At 45.0% G+C, this 26,844-nt stretch overlaps 1 protein-coding gene across 50 annotated transcripts in view; it reads left to right on the top strand.

Annotated features, from left to right (window-relative positions):
- Nucleotides 1-26,844, top strand: part of CELF1 (CUGBP Elav-like family member 1) — a 67,282-nt gene that overhangs the window by 29,418 nt on the left and 11,020 nt on the right. For 10 of the 50 annotated variants that reach the window (XM_069555641.1, XM_069555635.1, XM_069555646.1 and 7 more), the window contains 7 exons: nt 17,357-17,544; nt 19,034-19,116; nt 19,649-19,697; nt 21,570-21,704; nt 22,260-22,339; nt 22,893-23,054; nt 25,435-25,510. In XM_069555641.1, coding sequence (XP_069411742.1) covers nt 17,367-17,544; nt 19,034-19,116; nt 19,649-19,697; nt 21,570-21,704; nt 22,260-22,339; nt 22,893-23,054; nt 25,435-25,510 — 763 coding nt within the window. In that variant the 5' untranslated portion in view covers nt 17,357-17,366. Of the gene's footprint in view, nt 1-3,195; nt 3,237-9,099; nt 9,252-17,356; nt 17,545-19,033; nt 19,117-19,648; nt 19,698-21,569; nt 21,705-22,259; nt 22,340-22,892; nt 23,055-25,434; nt 25,511-26,844 lie in introns of those variants that run through there. The other 40 variants (XM_069555657.1, XM_069555654.1, XM_069555660.1 and 37 more) reach the window with 10 other exon arrangements.

Raw genomic sequence — 26,844 nt, 5'->3', positions numbered from 1 at the left:
AACACTTCATTTAAAAACATTTCAAAAACCCCTCATCTGGATCATTGTTCTGTTCTTCTTTAGCTCCCTGCTGTATTATTAACATATTAATCATGTCCAGGTTTTGTTAAGAGCACTTGCTCACAGTGGTCAGTTAGTGAGTCATGCTGGTGAGGCTGGAGTCATGGGTTTAGGCCTCATGCAGGTCTGAGCATCCCTGAGCCTGGTGCCAGCCTCTGTACCTGGAGTCTGCCTCAGTGCACACGGTGTAAGAGCTGTTGGTGGAGATTGAGTCAGTTGACTCTGTCTTCCTTTGAAGGACTGTGTTCTGTTCTTCAACATATAGGCCAGCAGAAAACTCTAAGAAATAAGGTTCATTACCTTGCCTACACTATGGGAGGTGTGCAGGAGATCTGGGACCTTTCCTATCAGATCTCCTTGTGAGAGGAGATACTGTTCATTCACTCTTGCATCCTTGAAACATGTCACGATCATATAAAAGTTCCAAGATATATTCCAAAACCGAATATAAATGCATTCCAGATTGTGTGTTGTGGGATAAGTACTTTGTTTTTCAGAGTCCTCTGTCCCATTTACTTACAAAGTATAATTTTAACTCGAGCAGGTCATGCTTTGAACATGTGAATATCACAAGCAGACAGTCCTGCTTGTTTCCCTCAGTGCTGTCTTGCCCCCACCCTTGTCTGTTGCCCCCTCACCCCAACCCCACCCACCTTTTTGGTACTCCTTTTCTCCCTTGACTCTTCTTCTTTACCCCTCTTTGAGACTACTTCTGTGCCTCCGCACATGGTGATTGAGAATATGAAGGTAATGTTCATGGAAACAGACGTTGTGGAGCCCCAGGGAAGCATAGAGCAAAGGCAGGTCAGGCTTCCGCACAGCTCGCAGTGCATTTTGTTTGGTTCCCTACATAAACGAAAGATGTAGAAAATTCAAACATAGGGGCTTTTCTGGTGGTCAAATGGCTGGGACTCCGTGCTCCCGAGTTCGATCCCTGGTTGGGAAACTAGATTCCACTAAGAGTTCGCATGCCACAACTAAGACCCAGCACAGCCAGATAAGTGCATAAATACTAAAAGAAAGAAAGAAAAAGAATATCAGTTAAAGAAAATCCCTCAAACCTAAAGCTTTTAATTTCCGCATAGCTTTCCTGTCTCCCCAAAGCGTTTCTGTTCTTTTACAGACAAGGCAACAGAATGTAAGAAAAGTAAAACTGAAAAGACAAAGCTTCTCAGAGAAAACACCTTGTGAGCTCATCTTCACACTGTCCTCCTTCAAGTGACGAGGGCCTGTGTGGAGGAAGACAGTGTGTCCTTTTTTTGTGCGCTTAAGTTTCCTTTAGAAAGTCTTTGGGTGACTTAGTAGGATGATTAATCTCCTACTTATGTGTGTGTGTTTAAATAAATAATTCCGTTTTCCTTCTCTCCTGGCTCTGCACTTAGGCGTTCCTAGTCCCTGCAGGGCTGCCGTGCTCGCTGGGGCCTTGGCGTGTGTCCTTCCTGCTTTAATGTGATTGCTCCTCCTTAACAGCCCCAGCCTGCGTTTGGCTCTTTGTGTCCTGGAGGTTCCCCAGCCAGCATGCAGTGTGGGTCTGGTCTCACAGGGTCACACAACAGTAGTGTTTCTCAGCTGTTCCGTGCAATATATCGGGAAACATGACTTTTATCTGGTCTTTTATCTGCCCTTTATATCTTCCAGAATCAAACTGACAAGTAGACATTAAGCTTGTTCTCTACTGTCTTAACAAGCACCCAGAGCAAGCTCAGCACAGACACTGTCCCTATACAAGTCTGTGCGGCCTGGATGGGTTCTCTGTTTATCAAGAGAGATGGACTGTGGGCTCTGAACTTAGAATTCCTCATGTATTCAGTAGATTACTTTAGCTTTTGAATTCCGAGAGTAGTCCCCACCTTGGAATGGCCATAATGATACAGGATTGAATGAGGTTTTATGAACTTCCTCTTAATAACTTTTGATGATGTAGGCAGGTCCAGGAGAGTGCTTTTAGTGTTTTTGTGTGTGTGTCTTAATGTAAACTTTACATTAAGATGGTTGGAAGCATCATTACTTGATTAGCAAAATTGGAGACTGGTTAAGTCTGTAAGAAGCGTCAGTTAAGTATTCATGCACCCATTTTATGCCAGTGAAGAAATGTCTTTGAGTTCAGTGAGGGTAGGTAGAGTGCAGTGTCTCGTGGTGAGTTCTGGTTCTGGCTTTGTCTTTCAGAATTCTTCACACTTTCCAGCGTAGACTTGGTGACTCTGCAGCTCTCTGTAGCTGGGGCCAGACAGAAGTACAGCGGCAGGAGTTGTAGATGGACTTTCGTAGGAATTTGGGCAACTGTTATAGGATCAGTCTTTACTTGCAAGATTGTTCCATATGTGTAACAATGAAGTAGATTGGTGTTTTGGTTCCTCTGTTTGCTTTTACCTTCAGTTAACTTCCCCATTTTCTGGTTTGTTTGTTTTTTTTTTTGGTTTCAGTGGTTCACCACTTTCCTGGGGCCATCAGTATGCATTTACAAGGCAGGAACTGCGGGTTACTTTTGAAGAGTTTTATACCTAGCACCAGCCTGTTCAGGACGATTGTTTTGGGGAAATAGCATGGCTTTGGGCTTGCCTTGTGGCTCAGCTGGTAAAGAATCGGCCTGCAATGCGAGAGACCTGGGTTCTATCCCTGGGTTGGGCAGATCCCCTGCAGAAGGGAAAGGCTACCCACTCCAGTATTCCGGCCTGGAGAATTCCATGGACTGTATAGCCCATGGGGTCGCAAAGAGTCTGACACGACTAAGCGACTGTCACTTTAACTGCTAAAAGGATTATACAGCCTTTAGCTTTGTGGTAGTTCCCACCCAAGAGCAGATGCTAAAAGTGATTGTTTCGGTGACCTAGATGTGCTGTAGTTCAATCTCATAAATTCTAGTCATTGATTTGCTATTTGTGGTGACATTTTGGGGTAAGCATCTTTTTAATAAACCTTTTAGCACTTTAGTTCTCCATTTTTAACTAGATGGTGTTCGTAAATTAACTTGGAGGTGTTCATGTGATTGTGTGTTGTGTGCTTTCACGTTGGGAGAGGGAGTGTTTACCTTCTGTCTCGGTGACAAAGGGGCTTTTGTTCGAAAAGAAGCTATGTATCTGAAATTGTGAGAAATACAGGCATGGTCCACTTATTTTTCTCTCCTTGGTTTTTTAGAGTGAAGACAGTAGTCCAGAGAGGGAGGTGGAAAGCTACAGGTATGGGCTAACTGCTGGGTGGTTGTGCTCTGGTTAGCTTTTTAACCTTCCTTCTTGCATGAGGCCTGTTTTGCAGATGTGAAAAAATTGCCTTCAGAAAGGTGATGGCTTTTTTTCTACATTTTGGGATTAAATTTCCTGTTCCTGGGAAGCTAGATTTTTTTTTTTTCTCCTTCCCAACTTTCTCCTTAGCTGTTTACCAAGGCAGGCTTATCTCCCATTTGAACTAGCTTCTGCCTAGTTCAAATAGTTGGAGCTAGGCGGAGGGTGGAGAAGGCATGGGGAGAGAGGGAGGGCATGTATGTATATGTGTATATATCTACACACAGCAGCTGCCTGGCTGGCTTCCTTTCCCCTCTCTACTTCATAGCTGGAAAAGGATTCGTTGCTCAGTGCTGTCCGATTCTTTGCAACCCCATCAGCTGTAGCCTGCCAGGCTCCTCTGTCCATGGAATTCTCCAGCAAGAACAGTGGAGTGGATTGCCATTCCCATCTCCAGGGGATCTTCTCGACCCAGAGATCGAACCTGGATCTCGTGCATTGCAGGCAGAATCCTTACCATCTGAGCCACTTCATACTTAGAAGACCCTAAAAGTGAAAAAGTGAAGGTGCTCAGTAAGTGAAGTCCTCCCGACCGAGGAATCGAACCTGGGTCTTCTGTGTTGTGGGCAGATGCTTTACTGTCTGAGCCATGGTGGCTTATTGGAAGACCCTAAGTAAACTAGAGCAAAGATGAGGATAAAACTCATTGAATTTCACAAAGATGATACAACCCTCTTGGAACCAGAATTTGTTCAACATACTGATTTTTAAATCAGCACTGGAACCTAAATAAAGCTTCAGCTTACAGTATATTGTTATCAACTAACAGTTATGCTTAAATTCCAGAACTAGTTGGGGACCTGAAAATATGACCTGATTTAAGGGGTGGTCACAGTTTGACAGGATGATTTATTTGGTCAGGTGTGTCCCAGAAACTCCGTGGACGTCTTTGAGCTGACACTTTTGCTGAGAAAACTAAGCATAGAAGAATGTCTTTCTGCTCGGACTTTGACGCTGACTGGGGAGGAGATAGGTGATTAAAGACAGGGAAAGGAGATAGAACACTTTTAGATTTCAAAAGTAAATATTCCTCCCTTCAGTCTTGTCCTATCTTTTTAGTGTACCATATATAATTTACAGGCAAACAGTCTTATATGTAACAGTTACTAAACTTAGTGCTTTTGGTCTTACTGTGATTTTAGATTTGGAATAGAACTTTTTGTTTTTTAAACAATACTTCTATTCCTTCTTTAACCCCCTAATTCCTTCTTTAACCCCTCCACCCCCCTCTTCGGAATTTTTTCATTGTCTAGACTCTCACGGAAACCCAACAAAGGTTTTCTGTTTTAAGATATGCTCAACTCTCACATGTTTGCAAAAAGTCTCCCACAAAGTGAGATGTCACAGAGATGATTAGCAATTTAGGTCAGTGTATTTTTGCATATGCAAAGTACTAGCTTGGGAGTTTCAGGAGACCCACTAATTACATTAGAGGTACTAAACTTTAGAAGTGAAATTCAAGTCCAGAAAGATTTTAGGCTAAATTTTAAGTTGTTCTGGTTGGTTATTTTCAAGTAGTATCAGTTTGTTGCTTCTGAGGGGATATCCAGTCCACTTCACTGTGTTAGGTTATGACTTTTCCCTGGATTTTTGCACTTTTCCTTAAATAGACTAATGATGGAGTTTTTTTTAAATAACATAGGCTCTCTTTTATAAATTAGTAGTAGGCTCTCATTTTCCCTATGCTCATATAACCAGACTTCACATTTTTGCCTTTTAAAACACATTTAGGTTATTGAGATGGAAGTATAAAATCCCTTCACCTGTCATTGAACTCCTGGTTACATCAGTCAAGATCGACAGGCTGACATTTGCACGTTCCATGTGGGCTTTTTTGCTTAACTATACTTTGCTTTTTCTTTTGACAAATCAAATGCTGTGATTCTAGCATTTCTGTCTTCTAATCTGGTTTTTGAGCTGTTTATTCCCTTCTGATGCTCTAAATGCAGGGTGCGCTGCTCTTTCGAGGGTGTCCTGGATCCTCTGGTAGTATCCACAGGGTTCCATAGGAACACAGGGCAGAGCACCTGAGGGATTCAGGAAGGCTTCCTAGGAGAGATGTGTGTGTGTGCGTGGGTGCATGCATGTATGTCCTAAGGGATTCAGGAAGGCTTCCTAGGAGAGATGATGCGTGTGTGTGCGTGCATGCGTGTGTGTGTGTGCGCCCACGTGTGTGCCCTAAGGGATTCAGGAAGTGTGTGTGTGCATGTGTGTGTGCGCGCGCCCTAAGGGATTCAGGAAGGCTTCCTAGGAGAGATGTGTGTGTGTGCGTGGGTGCATGCGTGTATGTCCTAAGGGATTCAGGAAGACTTCCTAGGAGAGATGATGTGTGTGTGTGTGTGTGTGTGTGCATGCGTGTGCACCCTAAGGGATTCAGGAAGTGTGTGTGTGTGTGTGTGTGTGCATGTGTGTGTGCGCCCTAAGGGATTCAGGAAGGCTTCCTAAGAGAGGTGATGTGTGTGTGTGCATGCGTGTGTGTGCGCCCACGTGTGTGCCCTAATGGATTCAGGAAGGCTTCCTAGGAGAGATGATGTGTGTGCGTGCATGCGTGTATGTGTGCGCCCACGTGTGTGCGCCCTAAGGGATTCAGGAAGGCTTCCTAGGAGAGATGTGTGTGTGCATGTGTGTGTGCATGCGTGTGCACCCTAAGAGATTCAGGAAGGCTTCCTAGGAGAGATGATGTGTGTGTGTGTGTGCGTGCATGTGTGTGTGTGCGCCCTAAGGGATTCAGGAAGGCTTCCTAGGAGAGAGGTGTGTGTGTGTGTGTGTGCGCGCGCGCCCACGTGTGTGCCCTGAGGGATTCAGGAAGGCTTCCTAGGAGAGAGGTGTGTGTGTGTGTGTGCCCTAAGGGATTCAGGAAGGCTTCCTAGGAGAGAGGTGTGTGTGTGTGTGCCCTAAGGGACTCAGGAAGGCTTCCTAGGAGAGATGTGTGTGTGCGTGTGTGCATGCATGCGTGTGTGTGCGCATGCGTGTGCGCGCTGTGTCCGACTCTTTACGACCCTCTGGACTGTAGCTCGCCAGGCTCCTCTGTCCATGGGATTCTCCAGGCAGGAATAGTGGGGTGGGTTGCCATGCCCTTCTCCAGGGGAACCTTCCCGACCCAGGGATCGAACTCACGTCTTCTGCCTGCGTCTCCTGCATTGGCAGGTGGATTCTTCACCACTGAGCCACCTGGGAAAACCCCAATATCTTATCCTCTGATCATTTTTAATGATTTGGGTTCTTACTGTTATAACAGATAACAGACTGATTGTTCCTACCCTCACGTAATCAAGCCTTGAATTATTGCCCTTAGGAAAAAAGAGAATATTCAAGGCAAAGAAAACTGAGACAGCCAACCAGGGGAAGAAGAGGAAACCATGCATGTAAATTCACAGACGTGGTTAAAGAGAGACTGAGGGAAGGTTAGGGCCTTCTGTTGCAGTGGACCCTGGATTTTAGGCCTAGGCTGTGTTTCTGATTAAGAACTTTTAAACAACTGCTTACGGATAGTTTGCAATGAATAACTTTTAATTCTCCTTTTTAATTTCTCTCTGACAGCTGCATTTTTGTATTTCCATAATTGTTTTTATCGTCACTTTGTGACCCTTTTCTAAAATGGAGTGACTTGTGATTAATTTCCATTCTTTCTTTTCCTACAAGCATGTTGAATTTAATTATACCGAGATAATTCTTGTGACCTGTTTAAAGAGAATTCCCCCTCCCCCCATGTAGTAACATTTCCACCTTGTAGGTTTTTAAAACATTGCAGCCTTATCCATCATAAAATGAATTTTTTAAAACGTTACAACCTTTGACTCGGTAAAAATTACTATGAGGAGTACACATCCTTTGATACACTGGCCAGTACTCTCATTATAGTTGTGATTCTGATTAAAATAGAGATGTAGTTAGGAGTCATGCATTTTTGGTGAATAATAAAAGCATAGCTACCAGTGGACTTCGTGAAAACTTGATTCATTTTTAAAGGAATCCTGGAACTAGAAAATCTAATTTGATTAACTGATCTCACACAGTTACTCCTTAGTCAGGTGCTTCCCTATAGGAAGAGGCGTGTGATCAGTTCCAGTGCTCTTAGAAACGGACCAGACAGGCCAGTCGCTCCGCCAGCTCCAGCTGGGGCTGCCTGGTTTCTCTCGGGCAGTCGGGCTCCGCGAGCTCTGGGTGCCGGTTGCAGGCTCCTCACTGGCAGCCTGGTTCTGCTTCCTCTGTTAATAGGGTGGCAGAGAGCTCCTGTCACTTCTGTCTCTCTAGGAGATCGGGTAGGCCAGGGTCTCTGACAGAGCGGAAAGAGCAGTTACCTACTATTTTAGTTCTAAATTTTGGGTGGTTGTGTCTGGATATTGGACAGAAGACACAGCTTTTACCTTTCTCAGTTAGATGTAGACAGGTGTCAGCCTTTGTTAGACAGACTGGAACATTTAGACCTGTGCTGTGACATAACTGCCTTTCATTATTTTTTGTTTTAACGACATTCTGTATCTTTAGTTCATTTGTTTACCTCTTTATATAACTTCTTTTTTTCAAAGTTCCCTATATTGTGATCTGAGCTTGAGTGAAGTGAAACCTTTGAGGTAAGGCAACCCTAATGGTAAAAATGGAAAGAAGTCCTGTGAAATTTGGGAGCCTTCAGAGATAGTTTTAGAGTCACTGCCTAAATATTGAAATGCCACCATTTGTTGTTTGGAGGGATGTGGAGCTAAATTGAGAATGAGAGTACCACATCTGCCTTGACTGCTAAGTTTATCTATCTCTGCTGCTCACCCATAATGGAATTTTTATGTGTGCATTCATTAATCTTGGTTTTAGGAACAGTTTAAAAGAGGGCAGACAGTGAAGAGGCTTGGTCTGCGTTCCTCTCTCCTTTAAGTATTTGAGCGTTCGTCCCTGGTAGGCCCCAGGTCTTCTTCACTATCATCACTGTGGTGGCTTTTGTTTGTTTTTCTTTTGTTTCTCTAGAAAGGTTAATACTGAATAAACTGTTTCTTAGTACTCTGTCAAGAGGCAGAATATACTATTTTTATTTTTTGTTTTTTAAATTTTCTGACAAATTAAGATTCAGAGTTCCTAAGGAAGTTTTGCCTTGCGCTCCCTAAGTGAATGCCGCCGCCGCAGCAATTTTTAAAGCCCTTCACTGCGATAAAGATCATCAAGAAAGCAAAGTTGGTCCAGCGCAGAAGGTAATATTAATATAAGAGCAATATGTTTCTGGTGGCCAGTTCTTCAGCCAGCTTGCCTCTGGCCTGCTTCTGATGGGTGGTCTGAACCATTTAAGGAACTCCTTAAATGACTCTTTGGAGGTTAGTTTGGAACCCAAACAGTGCGTTCATTCCAAGGCTAACCCACCCAGTTCTTTCTAAAACGTTTTCAGACTACATGACGTGAACCGCGCCCCCCTCTTCCTTGTGCTCAGGTAGTTCAAGCTTGGGGGGTTCCTCAGAAGCTGCTCGGCAGGGAGCAGTTTGGAAGATGGAAGCAAGTCTGTGTCTCTTCTGCTCTGTTAGCCGCTGCTCTCTTCATGGGTCTGACACTGTTTATCTGACAGTGCGCTTAGTACTGCTTCGCCAGGGAAAATCACACAAAACCAGCCTGGCGCATCAGCACTTCCATTGTGTGCGGGGCTGAGCCTCCCTCCACATGCTCACACCCCCTGTTTAATCCCCTGCTCCCTGCCCCTTCCCCAGTCCTGCCTGCTTCTGTGGCACTCACTGCTGGCGTCCCTGAGCTCCTGTTTCCACTTTGTGTTTTTTGTGGGGCCCAGGAAGCTAAAGCTGTGTATATTTGTGGATCAGACAAGTGCAGCAAGTTAATATCATTGGCTTCTGAAGGGGAGAGTGAGGTGATGGCTGCGTTTAAGTTGGATTTCCTTCCAGAAATGATGGTGGATCATTGCTCTTTGAATTCCAGTCCTGTGTAAGTATTTTTGTTGTCTAATATTTATCATAAGTAGAGGACTTGGGCTGTTTCCTTTGTTACTTGATAAAATGAGTCCCTTTGCTTAAAAGAGGGAAGAAAAAGACTGGGTGAGGAAGCCAAAGTCCACACTATTGTTATTTTCCTATTGTAGTCTGATTCTCTCATTACTGCTGACTTCCTGTAGCTGTAACTAAGTTTTGTACGTAAGGATGCATTTGATGTGTGACCAGCAGCGTCAGCTCAAGTGTGCTGGGCTTAGTTCCTTCTGTAGTTTTCCTATCTGATAGATTCTAAGGTATTTTTTTAAACCTTAGATTTATTGCTTTGGGTTGGGTACACAATTTCAGATCATCTTTGGGAAGCTATTTATTTATGTATGTTTTATTTCTAATGATCTAATTTTTATACTCATATCACAGAGTGATAGCTAGGGTGTATTTAGCAGTGTATACAGAATACTGTATTGATGTGTAAACTAACCCTGAATCTTGACCCTCCCCCCCACCAACTAATTGAACACGCAACACACTGTGTGGTTTTGGGGACATCAGATGTGCCCCACCCCAAGGACGGCAAACTGAATTAATCTCAATTGGCCAATTGCCTAAATAAATTTTGAACGTAAAAAGTGAGAAGCCTAATCAGTTTGCGTTATTGTTCACCGTTGTATGCAACTAAAATGCCAGCCTGGCTCTGAGTTGTACCTGTAGGGAGCCTGAATTCTGGGCTCTGTATTAAAGAGCACACTTCTAACCCTTGATTTGAGTTACTTTCACCGGGCTTCAGAGTACCTTGTAACCTAAATGAAGGAGACTTAAGTCATTCAAAGCCAAGAATATTAAATGGTAGAATACCCCCTAGATCACAGGGGGAGTGCAAGTCTTTGACATTAGGCCTCAGTGTGCAGATCTGCCTTGGGATTTGGTGTAACAAGTGTGGTGGTAGCAGATTCTCAACAGTTCTTTGTGGGGTAGTTTTGGGGGCCTCAAACAGAGTTGGCTCGCTCATTTGAAACAGGTCCTGCGCCTTCTCTGTAGTCTCCAAAATAATGGTAATTTAGAAGTGTCTTTTTATGAGAGTTCTCTTCACTGCTAAAATAAAACTTTAGCAGTAGATTACAGGTGAAATCACAGTGAATGCTGTCATAAAAACTTACTGTATAATAAAAATATTCCCACATACCAGATGGACGATCCCTAGAGTTAGCTATCTCCCGTTGTCTGTACATTGCCGTTGCCTGGTGTTCAGTCCTCCGATCCAGTGCTCTTCCTCAGCCTGTTTCCTCATCTTCTACTAGGTCGGCCTAATTCAGTATCCCATGAGATCTGGGTCATGGACCACTCTGTAAAAGTCACCTGGAATTAAAAATGCAGGTTCTGGACCCACGCGCTGATAATTCTCATGCTAGAATGGGCCCAAGGATCTATTTTAATAGTGTCCCATGTGGTTTTTATGTACACTGAAATATGAAAACTAATGGACTTAGTACAGTGCTCATTCTGAGTAGAAGAGAGTACTTTGTTAACATTATTATTTTTTTCCAAGAGCATTTGCTTTTGTTTTCATCATCCATCTTCACAGAAACTTTGTGAGGTTAATTGGGCATAGGCTATTGCCCCTGTTTTACAGATGAGAAACCCAGCTGAGAGAGGCTATGGCTGACTGAACTGAGGACAGTTGGTATCAACCTTGGGCCTAAAATACAAGTTTGATGGTAGCCTCTTTGTTCTTTGCCTGCTGGACTTGGCTTCCTCGGGTGCCACTAAGCAGTTGTCACCCGCTCTTCTCATGACTGCAAGCCCTCTGGCCCACTCACAGGGGCACCACACGAGTGGAAAGAAGAAGGTTCTGGAGAATGGTGGGTGCTTGCCACCTCTTGGATTCTCAGCTCTTCTTTTCATTCAGATTGCTTTAGCGGTCGGCTTGATACCACTGCTTTTCTCTCTGAAGCTACACTGCCTGGGAGCAGGACCTAGCAATGTATCTGCTCTGCAGTTTCAAATTACAGCAGACAGAAATTGCTGCAGGAGCTGTGGAAGGGCTGAGGGGGCCCGCTCCCTAGCTCCCTTTCTTGTTTATGGAAAGAGGTGTTGCCAATACCTACTCTGTGTAATAGAGGAACAGGGAAGCTGAGGGGCACTTGGCTTGCGCCCTGGGACAGAGGTGTTCTCTAGGCTGGGGTCATCTCTCAGCCCTGACCTCTTAGCGTCCCTGTTGTATAAGGGGGCACTGGTGTGCTTCTCTGATCCTCAGGTCTTTATGACTGTCCCCTGATGTCCCTTGAGTTCTGTGTACCTAGTCTCGTTCCCCTAGAGAACAGCTGGTAAGTAACTTAGGCCAGTGTTTCTGGGTCCTCTTCATGCTGATGTTCTTCTGTGCACATTGTGAGCCAGAGGACCAGGTCAGGGTCACGGGTGTCTGGAGACTGGGATGCAGCAAGTGTTTGTGCCTGCTGGCGAGGTAGACGGAGTAGTAAGTGTGTGAAATTTTTCTGCTTGTATAATGAACAAATGGAGGTCACCAGGTAATAAGAAGGGAAGAGGGGAAAAAGTGAGTGAGTAAAGATTTTGGAAATGATTTTTGAACAGTTGTGAAGGTAGTATTTGCCAGCTGATTTGGCTACAAGGAACAGATTCCACTCAAGCTAGTATATATGAAAGGCTCTTCCTGTAAGGACGCAATGGGCTGGACTATAATATATCAGGAACTCTACCCCTCAAAGACGCGAAAACTCCAGCTTTTGGAGCCAGGGCACACGTTCGGCTGTCTGCACGTGCCTCTGCTGTCCATCTCCTGGGTGGTTTTGGTTGCAGTGTGACTTGGCTTTGCCATTGCATTTCCAGGATGTCTTGACACCGCCCGTGCCCCCCCTCCCCCTACCATGCAGGTATAATTAACACAACACAAAGTTTACCCTTTTAAAGTGCACAGTATCAGTGATTTTTTAATTGATTTTTTACTATATCCATAAAGTTCTGTGATTATTACCACTGTCTAATAACTTTTTCATCACCCCCAAAAGAAACCCTGTACCCTTCAGTGAGCATGCCCTCACTGAATGGGCATAGTTCCCATTCCCAGGCAACCACTAGCCTGCTTCCTGTCTCCATAGGTTTGCCCATTCGTTTCACAGATGTAGAATCACGCAATATGTCACTTTTTGTGATTGCTTGATGTTTTCAAGCTTCAGCTGTATTGTAGCATGACTCCGGTTCTTTCTTGCCACTGCCCTTTCATCTGAGCTTAGCTCAAGCTGTCCTGAGTTGCAGCTTTTCCTCTTGCAAGTTCATCACTGACTGCCTGTTTCTGTCAGTGGGTTCTAGGTTCTGCAGAGCAGTCCTGGGCAGCAGAACTTGCTGTGACGTTAGAAATGTTCTTCTGAGTAGTCCCTGCTGGTCCAGTACTTAGGACTCCAGGCTTTCACTCCTGAGATGCTGGGTTCAACCCCTGGTGAGGGAACTAAGATCCTGTGAGCCGCACGGCATGTCCCCACCCCCCAGAAAAGTCTTCTGTCTCTGATATCCTGTGTAGTCGACACTAGTCACATGTGGCTAGTGCCAGTTGAGAAACTGGATTTTAAAAATTAAATAGTCACACGTGGCTGGTGGCTGTTGTCTTGCTCAGGGCACCTATAGGGTCTTGCCTAGCTGGCCTGTGCTTCTGTTTTAAGCATAGGGCATAGGGTCTTGCCTAGCTGGCCTGTGCTTCTGTTTTAAGCATAGGGCACAGTCTTGGGTTTCTAGCCAGCCGGTGGACCATCTTGTTAGGTTAGGATCCGCCTCCTGGTCTCGTCATCAGGGGCCAAGGGATGGGAAAAAAAGTAGAACAGAACATTAACTCTGCCCTCTGAGCTGGGAAGTTTTGATAGGAAAAGGTGAAGACAGGGGTTAAGAGTTTTGAATGGAAATGTACTTTGGCGACACAGCTCTTCAGTTCCCCGCCCCGTCTCTTCCAGATTGGTTATTTCCCTTTTCTGTGGCGGGTTCCATCGGGAATCAGGTAGACAAGACAGCCTCTTGTCCTGATCCCTCCTAGTTTCTCATTCTTAATGAGTCGCGAGTTGCTGCCAGAGCCAGAAAGATAAAAAGGAGCGGATACCATGCCTCTTTCCTGAGATGCTGGCTGCCTTCTCGTCTCCCTTCTTCCCCTGTTGCCGTGGGCCTGCTCTTCCCTATTCCACGCCACTCCCGGGTCAGCACTCCACTGGCTGGCAGTGCTCCCACAGAAGATGAGGAGGCGTCTCCACTGACCGGCCTCTTCGGAATGACAGGGACGTCATAGATAACTTCTACAGGGAGTTTGTTGAATTCACTGATTCTTGAATGAATGCAATAAATATTTTTAATTTATGATTACTGACTCTGAGGAGCTCTCCATCAATGGGCAGGTGAGACACAAATTTGAGAATGTAGTAGGTGATGTGCAGAGTAAAGGCCATACCTGGATATTGTGGGATCCTTGGCATGTCACGCTGGGAGTCTCGTCCCCAGGTGACTTTTTTATGTAGTGGTTACTTCTAAGGACAAGTATGTGTCCTCCTAAGGACTAGAAGTATGTGTGGAAGGTTGAGAATGGAAGAGCATTGTTGATCATCTCTTCAGACACAGTAACAGTTGATGATGAAGTTTGTGACTACTTACTACATACATATGTGGTTGCTTTTCTCTTTTTTATCTCTAGCTGGTACTGGCACTTACCTTTCTAATTGTATCTTCGTGTGCTCCAGAGAAATACCCCGTGTTTTCCTTATTCACTGATGCATACCACATCTTGAGCTCCCCTTGTAGCTCACTCAGTTGGTAAAGAATCTGCCAGCAGTGCAGGAGACCTGGGTTCGATCCCTGGGTTGAAAAGATCCCCTGGAGAAGGAAATGGCAACCCACTCCAGTGTTCTTGCCTGGAGAATCCCATGGACAGAGGAGTCTGGTAGGTTCCCAGTCCATGGGGTTGCAAGAGTCAGACACGGCTTAGCAACTAAAGCACCACTGCCACACCACGTCTAACGCTGTGCTTGCGCTGTGTGAAGAAGAAGAGCTCAGTAGTAATGGGAGGAAGAAGTCAGTCAGTCCATAACTCCAGCTGGATGATGTCCACTGCATCTTGAGCGCGGCCTGATCATTTGCTGTGCTCTAGAAGTGCTTCTCAAACTGGTGAAGGACCATGTCCCATCCTCCCTCCACCCAGCTTGTAAAATACAATAAGATAATTTCATAGAAAAACAAAATAATGAGGTAAAGGCTTACATTTTGCATATCTTTTTAATATTCAGTTAACCATATGTAAAATTATGGAGTGTGGTTCTTGTAAAAGTTTCTGATGGTTAAGTTTAAAGATTGCCCAAAGTTCTTAGGGGAGTCTTCTGGTTCTTGGATAGGTATACTCAGGGGGAAGGGTGATTCAGGCAGAAGGTGGACATGAAATGAGCGGGGTTTGGAGAGTAAAGAGAAAAAGGAAAGGCACTTGTCTGGAATGCTGAATCTCCACTGAACTTTTGGATAAATCACAAATCATATAGATCGACTACATTTATGCTTTTGCACTAAAAAGCAATGTAAAAACTTAGAAGTGGTACACAGATACAGAAGGAGGGGACAAACTGAGAGCCTCCAATGTTACACAAGCTAATGGGCTCCTGCCTCTTCAGAAATAGCTCTCTGCTTCTTTATGGTCAAAACATTCTAAGCACCATTTATTTGGGTGCTATGCTAACCCTCCCTGGAATAGAAATGTGATTAAAAATTAGCAACATTTTAATAAAATATTAAAGTGAAAGTAAAGTCGCTTAGTCGTGTCCGACTCTTTGCAACCCCATGAACGGTAGCCTACCAGGCTCCACAGTCCATGGGATTTTCCAGGCAAGAATACTGGAGTGGGCTGCCATTTCCTTCTCCAGGGGAACTTCCCAACCCAGGGATCGAACCCGGGTCTCCTGCATTGCAGACAGACACTTAACCGTCTGAACCAAGTGGTAATTAAAGTTGTGGAGCACGGGTGGTAGGAAGTGATTCCCATTTTCTCAAAATGGGAATTTTTTTTCTTTAAAAAAAAAATTCATGATAGAATGATTTCTGTTACAACATTGGGATTAATCTTTTAGAAGTAGCTATATTTCTGCAGCAACTTGCCAAACGTGGTTTTAAATTAAAAGGGAAAACCAGTAAAACAGTATATTCCAAAATGCTTAAAAGGGGGGGGAGGTAGATTATTCCTATGACAGTCAAATAGTCACAGGAGAGAATACCTGCTCTCTGGTCTGTGAGTCCTTTGTGCACAGCATTCATTTTTATCAGGCTTAGGTGCTTAAATGAAATTGTTGAGAACAAGAAGTGCTTCCCACCCCACATCTGGGTAGTTACTTTGAACCAGGCACCAGTCCCAGGTGTGACTATAAGAATATGAAACGAAGCCGCTTCTGCCCTCGAGGAGCTCTCAGTCTTGCTGGGAGAGGTAGCTGGAGCCGGAGCGTGCTAAGAGCTGTTCAGTCCTGTAACCGAGCTGGAAATTTGGTGCTGCGTGAGTCTTGATGGAGCTGACTAGTTAACCTGGGGGAGAGTGTGGGGAACCCTCATAGACAAAGCAACAGGGATTGGTTGATATGAGGTTTATCTTACGCTTTTTGATGTTTAGCACCTAGACATGAAAATAGCCCTGTGTTCAGTTACAAGAGGTGTAGAGATTAGAGGATGAGCTGCTAGATTCAGCATTCTCGAGGATTTGTAATTGCCAGTCAGAAGGCAGCAGTGTGAGAAAACGCGCTGCTGCTAAGTCGCGCCAGTCGTGTCCGACTCCGTGCGACCCCATAGACGGCAGCCCACCAGGCTCCCGGTCCCTGGGACTCTCCAGGCAAGAACACTGGAGTGGGTTGCCATTTCCTTCTCCAGTGAATGAAAGTGAAAAGTGAAAGCGAAGTCGCTCAGTCGTGCCGACTCTTAGCGACCCCATGGACTGCAGCCCACCAGGCTCCTCCATCCATGGGATTCGCCAGGCAAGAGTACTGGAGTGGGGTGCCATTGCCTTCTCCTGGTGACAAAACTGGTGACAAAACTGTTTTTCTTTTAAAGAAAAGTGGTGTTTTATTTGAGGTTGAACATTAGAAAGAATGCATGAAAGAAAGAAAGACACATTCGAACATGGTGATGTAATTTCTGGATTTATCAAACACTGACAAAAGTTAACCATGCTAACTATTTGGAATGTCAGGTGTTACTAGTTTGGATAAATGCTCAGAATAAGATTGTGAAAAGGTGGTAGGAGAAGCACTTTGATTCATTCTGAATGGAAACATTTAATAGTGTAAACGTTTCCCCCATGGTTCTTGACAGTGGCAGGGGTAGGAGTGAAGGCATTTAAACAGGAGTGTTACAGGTTTGGTGTGATCAGATTCGAGGAATTTGTGGACATTATAACAGTTAGAGTTGGTAAGGGAATTAACTGGTAAAATCTTGGAGAAATAGCAGCAAATCGGATTACTTAGAAACAGAAGACCCTAGAATGATGACATCGTTGTTTATATAACAATCGTTTGTAAAAGTTTAAGAGGTTTTATTTTGTTTTGATTGGAGGGCCTCACTCAAGAGTACCAGGATTATGCATGAGACAGCAACACCCAAAGATTAATGTTCTAGTCAGTTCTTAGGCCTTGGAAGTCCTGTGCTTCTGTTCTGACATCTACTGAGAGAAAACTTTTCACCCATCATTGTGTAGATTGAGAATCCTGAATCCTACCCACAAGCAGTAGTCTTTTGTGATTTTGTGGACATTTTATAAAGTTTTATTAGCTCTACTTAAAAATGATTAAAGCTTTCTTTAGGAACTTTACCTCTTAAGTTCTGAGACTTCTCTAGCTAGACAAGGAATGACTGGCGTTCGTTTCATGCGTTAAAGCCCAGGGCACCCTAATCAGAGTGGTGCCTTTAGTCTGGGGTCAGATGGAAGGGGTGGCATAGTGCGGGGCGGCTGGGGGCCCTGGTAGATTGAATGTAAGTAGTGAAAAGAAGTAGGCTTTTCCCCCTTACTTCTTCAGGAAGTAGTTGAGACTTTTAAAGAAAGGAACTTTCTCTTAGAAACAACATGAATACATAATAGAAATCCGTTTTATGCAGCTCAAAGAAAATGAACGGCACCCTGGACCACCCAGATCAACCGGATCTTGATGCCATCAAGATGTTTGTGGGCCAGGTTCCAAGGACCTGGTCTGAGAAGGACTTGAGGGAACTGTTTGAACAGTATGGTGCTGTCTATGAAATCAATGTCCTAAGGGATAGGAGCCAAAACCCTCCACAGAGCAAAGGTAAGGAAGGGCCTTGGGTTTATGTGTATTTGCAGTCACGCGCATGCTCTGTCTCGTTGCCAGAATGCACTTGTGGTCATGGCGGGGGATCTGACTGTCTTTTTGTTGCAGCTATCTCTCCCAGTGCAAACACGTTTAATGGCTTAAAAATAAAAGAAAATCCTCATGAGTGACATCATGAGGATAATTTGTAAGTTGGATCTTGGGCAGTCATTTTCAAGATCTGTAAAGTCAAGAGACAGACTCCTGTGAGTGTCTCATTTGACCTTGGTAATGGAATGACAGAAATAAAGTTGAAGTAAACCCACCACGTAGGGGGTTTTTAGTATTTTAGCTAGGGTAAGTGAAAAGGGGAAGACTGTCCAGGTACTCGTGGGCTTTTGTTGGTGTTACAGAGGCCTTCTGGGATGGCTTAGCAACTAGGAGGGGCTTGTTTATAGATCACCTGGTTGTTATAGCCTACAAAATGAACAGGGGAAGGAAGGCAAGCTGCCTCTGGAAATACCCAGCAGAGGAGAGGGTTTATAGGACTGATAGTAGATCAGGTGTTAGCTTTGCCCCTAGACACATGCAGATATACACTTGTTTTCCCAGATAACCCATTTCAGAGTGATTTTCTATGGAAGCTGTCCTATAGTACAGAGGTAAGCAAGCGTGATTGTCGTGCTTAAACCAGCTTAATAGCGAAGGGTCTAGAGCTGAGGAATTATTTTTTCTTTGTGGCGTAGTTAGCCAAAAGTAAAAGGTATTATAGTTTCCGAAAATGACTGTCAGTGTAATATACAGTAATTTAAAATCTTAATTGCAGGGTGATTTTAAAAGAAATCTATATCATATCTTATGGGACTGCGGGCCTAAGATTTACAAAACATACTTATGCCCTCCCATCCCCAGTAAAAACACAGAGCACAGAGTCCCAAGGTCTCCTCAGTCAAGTGCTGTTGGACATGTAATTATATTTGATGAGACCCAAGAGTCCAAGAAATAGATACTAAGAGAGCCTTGCGCTTAAGTCATTTTATAATTTAATAAGTGATGATTATGTTAAGGCATATGGTAGAAGCTGGCTGCAGTGTAAGGCCTGTTCTGAGAAAGGAGGAGTTGTAGACCACAGGCTGTAAGAGGGCGAGGCTGAGTCTTTGTGCCCAGCGCACTGCCTGGGCAGTGGAGGGCGGGCTGAATGGCGTGGTTCTGTGACCTTTGTAAGGACAGCCATCTTGCCAGCGAAGTTACAGGAGCAGCTAAAGAAGAAGACAACCAGGTGACGATAGCAATAAAGAAAATGGTAGAAAATCTTTTTTTTTTTTCTCTTCCTTGTTAGATTTTCTCCATCTCCCTCCCTCCCCTCTCGCCACCCACCCACCCACCCATTTGAATAAACCCAGCCCTGGCTTTTGACTTTCAATGTATCCCTGGAGGAGGGAGTGCTCTCGTAAATTATCTCCTTTCAAAGGACTGGTTTGATTTCATTAAGTATTGTTTATTGCAGGGTGCTGTTTTGTTACATTTTACACCCGAAAAGCTGCATTAGAAGCTCAGAACGCTCTTCACAACATGAAGGTCCTCCCAGGGGTAAGAAACTTCTACTAGTAAGTGGAACCGCGGTGGCTTTGACGTGTGGAGCACACTTATGGGGGGAACGGGGTGACTGCCACAGCAACTGATGCAAAGGAGGAATAAAGGGAATGTTTCAAAGAAGATAGATTGAAAGTGATTCTCAGCCGAGAGAATTTTGACTTGTTGACTCACATTCTATTTTGAGGTTCTGCTGAGGAGAGATAATGAGGCAGGCGTGAGTTCAGAGACAGTTCTTCCTTTCTTTGGTGCGTCGGGTCTCGGTTGGTTGCGTCATTGCAGCGTACGGACTCTAGTTGTGGCGCATGGGGTTAGTTGCTCCAGGGCATGTGGGATCTTAGTTCCCTGATCAGCAGTTGAACCCACGTCCCCTGCATTGCAAGGTGGATTCTTAGCCACTGGATCACCAGGGAGGTCCCCAGAGACACCTCTTAAAGCTCGGTTTTGGTATTTCCCTGAGAGTCCTCATCTGTGTTTCCGAATGCCTTCAGTGTGTGTAATGCTAATAGTCAGGTGTCTTCCGTTTTAGATGCATCATCCGATACAGATGAAGCCTGCCGACAGCGAGAAGAACAACGGTAAGCGAGCACGTGCGGGAGTCCTCCCCGTATGCGGTTCCTGCGGGTGTGTTTGCTGCCCTCAGGCATTTGGGTTGCCTCGTGCGCTGATTGCCCTTCTGTGGAGGTATAATGGCGCATGATATGTCAATTGCAGCTGTGCAGCATGATGATCCAGTGTCTGTGTGTGCTGTGGAGTGACACTACAGGAAGTCTCGATCTGCCACCATGCACAGTTACCAGAGTTATTCTTCTTGTGATGAGAACTCTAAAGATCTGCTTTCTTGACAACATTGAAACGTGCAATGCAGTATTAACTATAGTCACCATACGTCCTCGTGACTTATTTTAAAACTGGAAGTTTATGTATAATAAGCTTATTAATACTTCTTGGCCTCCTTTCCCCATTTGGCCTGCCTCCTTTCCCTTGCTCCCGACAAGCACCAGTCTGTTCTCCATGAGCTCAACTGTTTTTTTGTTTGAAATATTCATATTTAAAAGAGAGCAATGCAGTATTTATCTTCCTGTGACTTACTTCACTTAACTGAATGGCTTCACGGTGCATTCCTGTTGTCACATGGGCCCAGATTGCATCTCTCATGGCTGGAGAATAATCGTGTGTGTAAAATGCCCCTTTTCCTGTATCCCTTCCTCTGTTGATGGATACTTAGGTTGCTTCGGTGCCTTTGCTGTATAAACATGGGTGTACATAGATCTTTTCAAGGAAGTGTCTTCATGCTCCTCAGATGAGTGTCCCAGGTGGGGTCGCTGGGTGATACGGCGGCACTCATCCCGACGTTCCGGAGACCTTCTGTGCTCCTTTGCACAGTGGCTGCGCCACATCGGTCCTGCCAGCAGTGAACAAGGGCTCCCTTTTCTCTACAAACTCACCAACACTTGTTCTTTTTTGTCTTTTCGATAATAACCATTCTAATATATGGGATGATATCTCGCTGTGGTTTGAGTTCCCTTTCCCTGATGGTTAGTGGTATTGAGCGTCTTTTGTGTCTCTGTTGACCCTGCATTGGAAGTATGGAGTCTTAACCACTGGACCGCCAGGGAAGCTCCTGGGGAAGCTGTGGTTTATTTTTGTTTGTTTGTTTTTGCTTTTGGTGTCAAATCAAAAAAAAAATCATTGCCAAGACTCATGTGAAGGAGTTTACCAAGCCCAACTCACCTAGGAGTCTCATGGTTTCAGTTAATCTGTTACTTACTCAGAATTAATGCATTTTGAGTTAAGTTTTGTGTCTGGTGGAAGATAGTGATTCAGTAGGTAATCTGTCATCTGAGTTGTTCTTTAAAATAAGCATGGTAAATAGAGGCGATAAATAGAGTTGACGGGGAAACATCACAGGAACGTCTGAGAGTGAACTGGAATGCCTCTCGTCTGCATAGTTCCTTACCAACCAGAATAAGGAGGGGAACTGAAGAGATTCCCTCCCTAAAAAGTTAGGAAGAAAAGCTTAGTCCTCAAGAAGATAACCAGAATATGAAAGTGGACCGTTACATTCACTGAGTGTGTGTGCTGCTGCTTTTGTCTTATCAGTTAAGTGTGAGCACTCATCCTTTGGTACAGCAGTGTTTCTGGTGAGAGCAGACCTCGGAGGCAGGATGCTGAGTACTTGGTGTTTAATACCCACAGCAACCTCCGAGGTGAACCAAGTTTCCTCTAGTAATCACACAAGGAAACAGGCACAGAAGGGTTAAGTAACTTCCATGAGACCCTGAAGCTACTGTATTTCATCTAAGTGCTCCCAGTTATGACTTATAAGAGCAGGTGCTAAGTTATGAAACAGAATGCATCTTAAAGTCAGTGCTGTAGGTTGGCAGGCACAGCGCTCTGCTGCACCGCCTCCTGCAGTAACGGCCAAGCATTTGTGTTCACTCTCTCAGCAGTGGAAGACAGGAAGCTGTTTATCGGTATGATATCCAAGAAGTGCACTGAAAATGACATCCGAGTCATGTTCTCTTCGTTTGGACAGATTGAAGAATGCCGGATACTGAGGGGACCTGATGGGTTGAGCCGAGGTGGGTACACTTATAACTTTTAAAGGTACCTTTAGTACCTTTAAAAGTATTTATCTTAAATTTGGAGTTATTTTTAATTGGATCAATGGAAACCAGTGATCTCCAGCTGCCGTGAATGATACTGTCAAGATGGAGAGGGTTGAGTATGGTGTTGTGTTTCTAGGTCCCGTTGTGATTCCTGTCAATTGATCCCAGTTCCCCCAAGGAATCTACATTCTGCACTTAAGTGTCGTGCATTAAAATTTTCTGTTTCTGTCCTTGGAGAAATTCTATGCCCAAGTGCGAACACCCCTTTTACGAGAGAAACTAGAGAATGTGACTCCTCCTCTATCTGTCAGGCACCTTCTCTCCAGTTTGTGCTTCCCTGATTTCTCCCGGAAGCGTGTATCGCCTGGTGGTAACACATCACCTTCCCCACTAGATCGTGAACTCCTGAAGGCAGGAATCACGTCTGTATGGGTAGCATGGCACTTGGGCACGTAGTAGGTGTTCAGTAAATGTCAGTCAGATAAATCATTAAATGAATGGACGAGCTATTTGCTCTTCTCTCACCAGGTTGTGCGTTTGTGACTTTCACAACAAGAGCCATGGCACAGACAGCTATCAAGGCGATGCACCAAGCGCAGACCATGGAGGTAGGCGCAGGCGGGTGAAAGGGAGGGCTCCCCAGCGCCAGAGCGCCAAGGCCACTGAGCGCCGAGGCCCGGCAGCGTGTGTAGCATTTGCTTGCCCTGAAAGGTGCTGTGTGCGAAGTCACTCTAGTCACGTGCGACACTTTGCAACCCCGTGGACTGTAGCCCACCAGGCTGCTCTGTCCGTGGGATTTTCCAGCCAAGAGTACTGGAGTGGGGTGCTGCTGCTTCCTCCAGGGGCTCTTCCCATCCCAGGGATCGAACCTCGGTCTCTTAGTTCTCCTGCACTGGCAGGTGGGTTCTTTCCCACTGATGCCACCTGGGAAGCCCTGAAAGGTAAGCCAGCCAAACATCCGAAACACTGGTGCTTTCTTTAAAGTTAGCATAGTGCAGCTAGTTCACCCTTTCAAGTTACCTTTTGCCACTTGTGTCTGTCAAAGAGGAGAATCATTTGGCACTGAATAAAATGAGAGTGCAGCCCATGGGACCCTGGAAAGGAGGATTTCCCTTCACCCAGAATGAGGAATTTGACCCTTTGGTTTTGGTGTTTTCGTAGGGTTGCTCCTCCCCCATGGTGGTAAAATTTGCTGATACACAGAAGGACAAAGAACAGAAGAGAATGGCCCAGCAGCTCCAGCAGCAGATGCAGCAAATCAGCGCAGCCTCTGTGTGGGGAAACCTGGCTGGTCTAAACACTCTTGGACCCCAGTATTTAGCAGTGAGTCCTGTGGTTTGCTTTCTGCAGGCTGTGCAGGCTCCCGGCTGTTTCTTCTCCTGCTGTCCCTAGCTAACACATATAATAGCACTCACAGCTTTTAGCGTATCCCAGGTTTTACAGAAAAATTCAGGCCACATGGTGTCCTTGTCACGTGAGTCTCGCGTATGCGCTGGCTCGCTCTCTCGTCACACATCGCTGGTTATATTTTGAGCTTCTGCTCCAATTAGAATGAATTCCTAATTTCCTAATACAAAGATTTGGAAACGTGTCCCTGTCCCCAAGGAAAAGAATTCCTGGGGACTTCTTAGCTACCAAGTATCTCTCTCCATCTCTTTCTTTAGTAGATGTAGAGGCCATCAATAAAATTCTTCCTGAGCCTTCCATGAAGAGTATGACAGTAGATTTTCCCATTGACAGAGAGGTCAAGAGATTAACATGGACATTATTAAATGAGTATTACAGGTGTCTATTTGAGTTCACTAAATAGTAAATAGATTTCCTTTAATTTGAATTCTCTCTTGTCAAGTTTGAGTCATATAATCCAAAAGCAGGCTCTAATTTGTTAGATTATTAGGTCTGCAGTGTATATTACAGGGGATTATCACTGCTTTAACCCTCAAAAGAATCACAGATGGCACAAGACACTTAAAACTGTCTCATCTTAGAATCAGAAAGAACAAGTCATCTGTGAAGCTACCAAAGAAGGAAAACAAATGGTGAAGCCACTAGGTTAGTATGGATAGCCTAAGAATACACACAGAAGTATAGTCATTCATTCCTCATCCTTTAACATATTATTTTACATGGAGACAGAAGAAAGGCAGTGGTTTCTGCCCTCGGTGCCAGGTTTTGGCTAATTTGATGCCCTCTGGTTTCTATGTTTCTAAAATATTAGAAGAATTATCTTTGCTAGTATTTCTCTGAAATCAGAAAGCCTAGATGGTGGTTCTATTTCTGCAGATTAAATTGTTCCTTGGTGCTAGAACATTGCTTATAAGTTGAGAAAATTCAGATTTTAGTCTTCTGCCAGAATGATAATGCTTTGGAAATTATCTCCATGGCATGTGCTTGCTTTTCTTAGAGGGTTTGGCACCTTCTTTTAGGGAAGACTCACCTTTTTGTCGTCATTACCACATCTAGCGGGCACATGATGGTATATGTTGAGAGCTGTGGCCTCTCTGTTTCAATTCAACATGATCCCTGCGCTCAGAGCTGGTCTCGTTTAGGGAGGAAGTGCCAAGTACAGTATGTACAGCCCACTAGTTGGGACTGAGCCCATTGGCCAGGATGTTGAAGAAGACAGAAATAAGGACGTGTGAGTGATGGACTGCGGACGTGATAGCACGCCATCATTAATTAGGATGCACTAGAATGTGTCAGCTTGAAACCAGGGCAGTAGTTCTTAAATCTTCCAGGTTGTGGAGCCCTTTGAAAAGCTGATAAAATTCTGTGTGTGCACACTTTTTCATCCTACTTCTGGAAGTTTGTGAACTTGCCTGAAATGCCTGTAGACTGGAGAGATTCATGATGACAGAGGAGCCAGGTCAGATGTTTCTAGGAATGGGTAACAGATTGAACCGAGGATCCAGAAGCAAGAATACCAGCCATTCAGTGATTGGGTTTGAATGGAACAAAAGGTTCCAGCAGGTTGTTTAGATCAGGGTTCCAGTTTGCTAGGTACAGGGTAAGGCCGTGGAGATTCATAGCTTATGGACAGGTCCTCTCGTTGTATTTGTTACGGAACACTTATTGAAAGAGAATGTTCCGTGGATGAGTGCAGCCTGCGCCGTCATTTGGTCATCTGCAACAGTGAGGTGAATGGGGCTAGATGAACGCATAGTATTTTAGTCACGACAAGGTTGATCTAGTCACACCTTCATCGTGGCTGGTAAAGGATACTCTGAGAAAGAGCCTGAAATGGTCCCACTTGGCATTTTAAGTAGTCGGCTAAAGTAGAAATTAGGTCTCCAGATGGGAACAGCCTATAAAATAAGGTGTATGGACCTGATCAAGGAGGATTTGGGAGAGAAGTTAGACATGGCAGTCGCTCGTCTGCAGACGCTCCTGAAGTGGGCTGCATGGCTGCCTGAGCTGAGCTCGGGTCTCTCCTCGCGCTCTGTCCTCTGCTGCTGCGCTGTGTTGCCAGGGACTCGGGCCTGGCTTAGGACGCAGCTGACATGGCCGTCCTCTGCGCCAGGGCTTCAGCTGGGTTGTGCTGTCGTAAGCCTCATGTTTTTGTTGTGTTGGCTTGGGTTCTTGTCTTCGACTTTCTTCTCTCTGGGGGCCTCTGCACTCTCGCTTTGCTGTGCTGTAGAGTTATCCCAGATGCAGAACCAGCCCTCACTCTCACTCTTGTTCTGTTTTTTGGTGTAATGTCTAGCTTTATTTGCAGCTCCTTCAGCAGACTGCCTCCTCTGGGAACCTCAACACCCTGAGCAGCCTCCACCCGATGGGAGGTAAGTGTTTCACCGCTGCAGAGGAGCAGCAGCAGCCAAGCCAACAGACGCAGCTAACAACAGTCTTGAGAGTTTTCTACTGTTCGTGCAGGAAAAAAAAAATTCCCCCTCCTTACATAAACCTGACATAAGATGAGCACCCTGGGACTCATGCCTCCTCTCTCGAAGGCGGCCCGTTTAGTTACTGGTGTCATAATGCTTTGCAGCTGTCTGCTCCCCACCCCTGTAAGTCTCTAGTAAGAAGAGCTGTTAGTACCTGCAGACTGTCTGCAGCCACTTTGATAAGGAGAAAATTGCACGAATTATTTCCACAATAAAGTGACTTTTCCAGTGATTCTCAGAGGAAAAGTATAAGATGGCTTCTGTGTGTGTGGCTTGCCCTGCAGCTGCTAGAACCTCGAAAGTTAGTGTCTGATACATGTTATTCCTTAGGTAATTATTTTTGGTGTTAACAAACACCAGAAACTTAACTGACAGATGCCCAAGTTGTTAACAAAGATGGCTCCACAGACAAACCTGAGGCAGGAACAGGGCCGCTCCAGAGCCGCCCAGCCCCACCCCCTCAGCACTGGGATACGGCCAGGCAGGTGCATCTGAGGAAGGGCTACTCCTAGGTGAGGTGCAGCGTGCCACTGGGGAAGTCTGATGGATTCATTTTTTGTCCCAGGGACTCAAAGGTTGCTGTGTTTTCAGAAAGTTGCCGGATTGTAAATCTGTGCTGCAGCCTCTCTCTTCTCATTAATTCCCCACCCCTGCCCATCTGCCTTTCCCCTACCTAGTGAATCGTTTGCCACACGTTGGTGCAGTTCAGATTTTTTCTCTCTTTTTGCCAGTGTTGCTGGGTTCCACTTGGAGGTCTTCTCCTCGGAGTTTGTTTTCTCTTGTTTTTCTGATGATTAGCCTGCTATTCAGGTGGTGGTTCTTTCTTTGTTCTCTCTGCTGTTGCAGTTTTGACATGTCATCCCTCCATGGTCTTCTGGATCTCTGCTACATTTTCTGCTTGGTTCGCCTCCATTGCAGAGCAGATCCCCTGTAAAGCATGAGTGAAGGCTCAGATACAGATGTATTCTCTGCCTCGGGCTTTCCCATTGTTCTCTTCAGTCTGCCTGTCTCCATGGTAGACAACAGAATCCACCCCTTTTTTTCTGATTTTCTAATTGCCCATCCATTTATTAATGTTCACTCACTTGGGCTGGCCTGCTATTGTATTAGACATGTCTTATCTGAGGAAATGTCTAGTTTCTTAATGAGTTGAACGGTATCTGAGTCTTTTTGGAGCTCTGTAGTATTGCCTGTAAGGCTTATACCTAGAATAGTTCCACTTTGGGATGAGC

The sequence above is a fragment of the Ovis canadensis genome, chromosome 15 (assembly GCF_042477335.2).
Source record: "Ovis canadensis isolate MfBH-ARS-UI-01 breed Bighorn chromosome 15, ARS-UI_OviCan_v2, whole genome shotgun sequence".
Taxonomy (NCBI): Eukaryota; Metazoa; Chordata; class Mammalia; order Artiodactyla; family Bovidae; genus Ovis; species Ovis canadensis.
The sequence above is the reverse complement of the archived record's forward strand: the minus strand, read 5'-3'. Positions and strand labels throughout refer to the sequence as shown.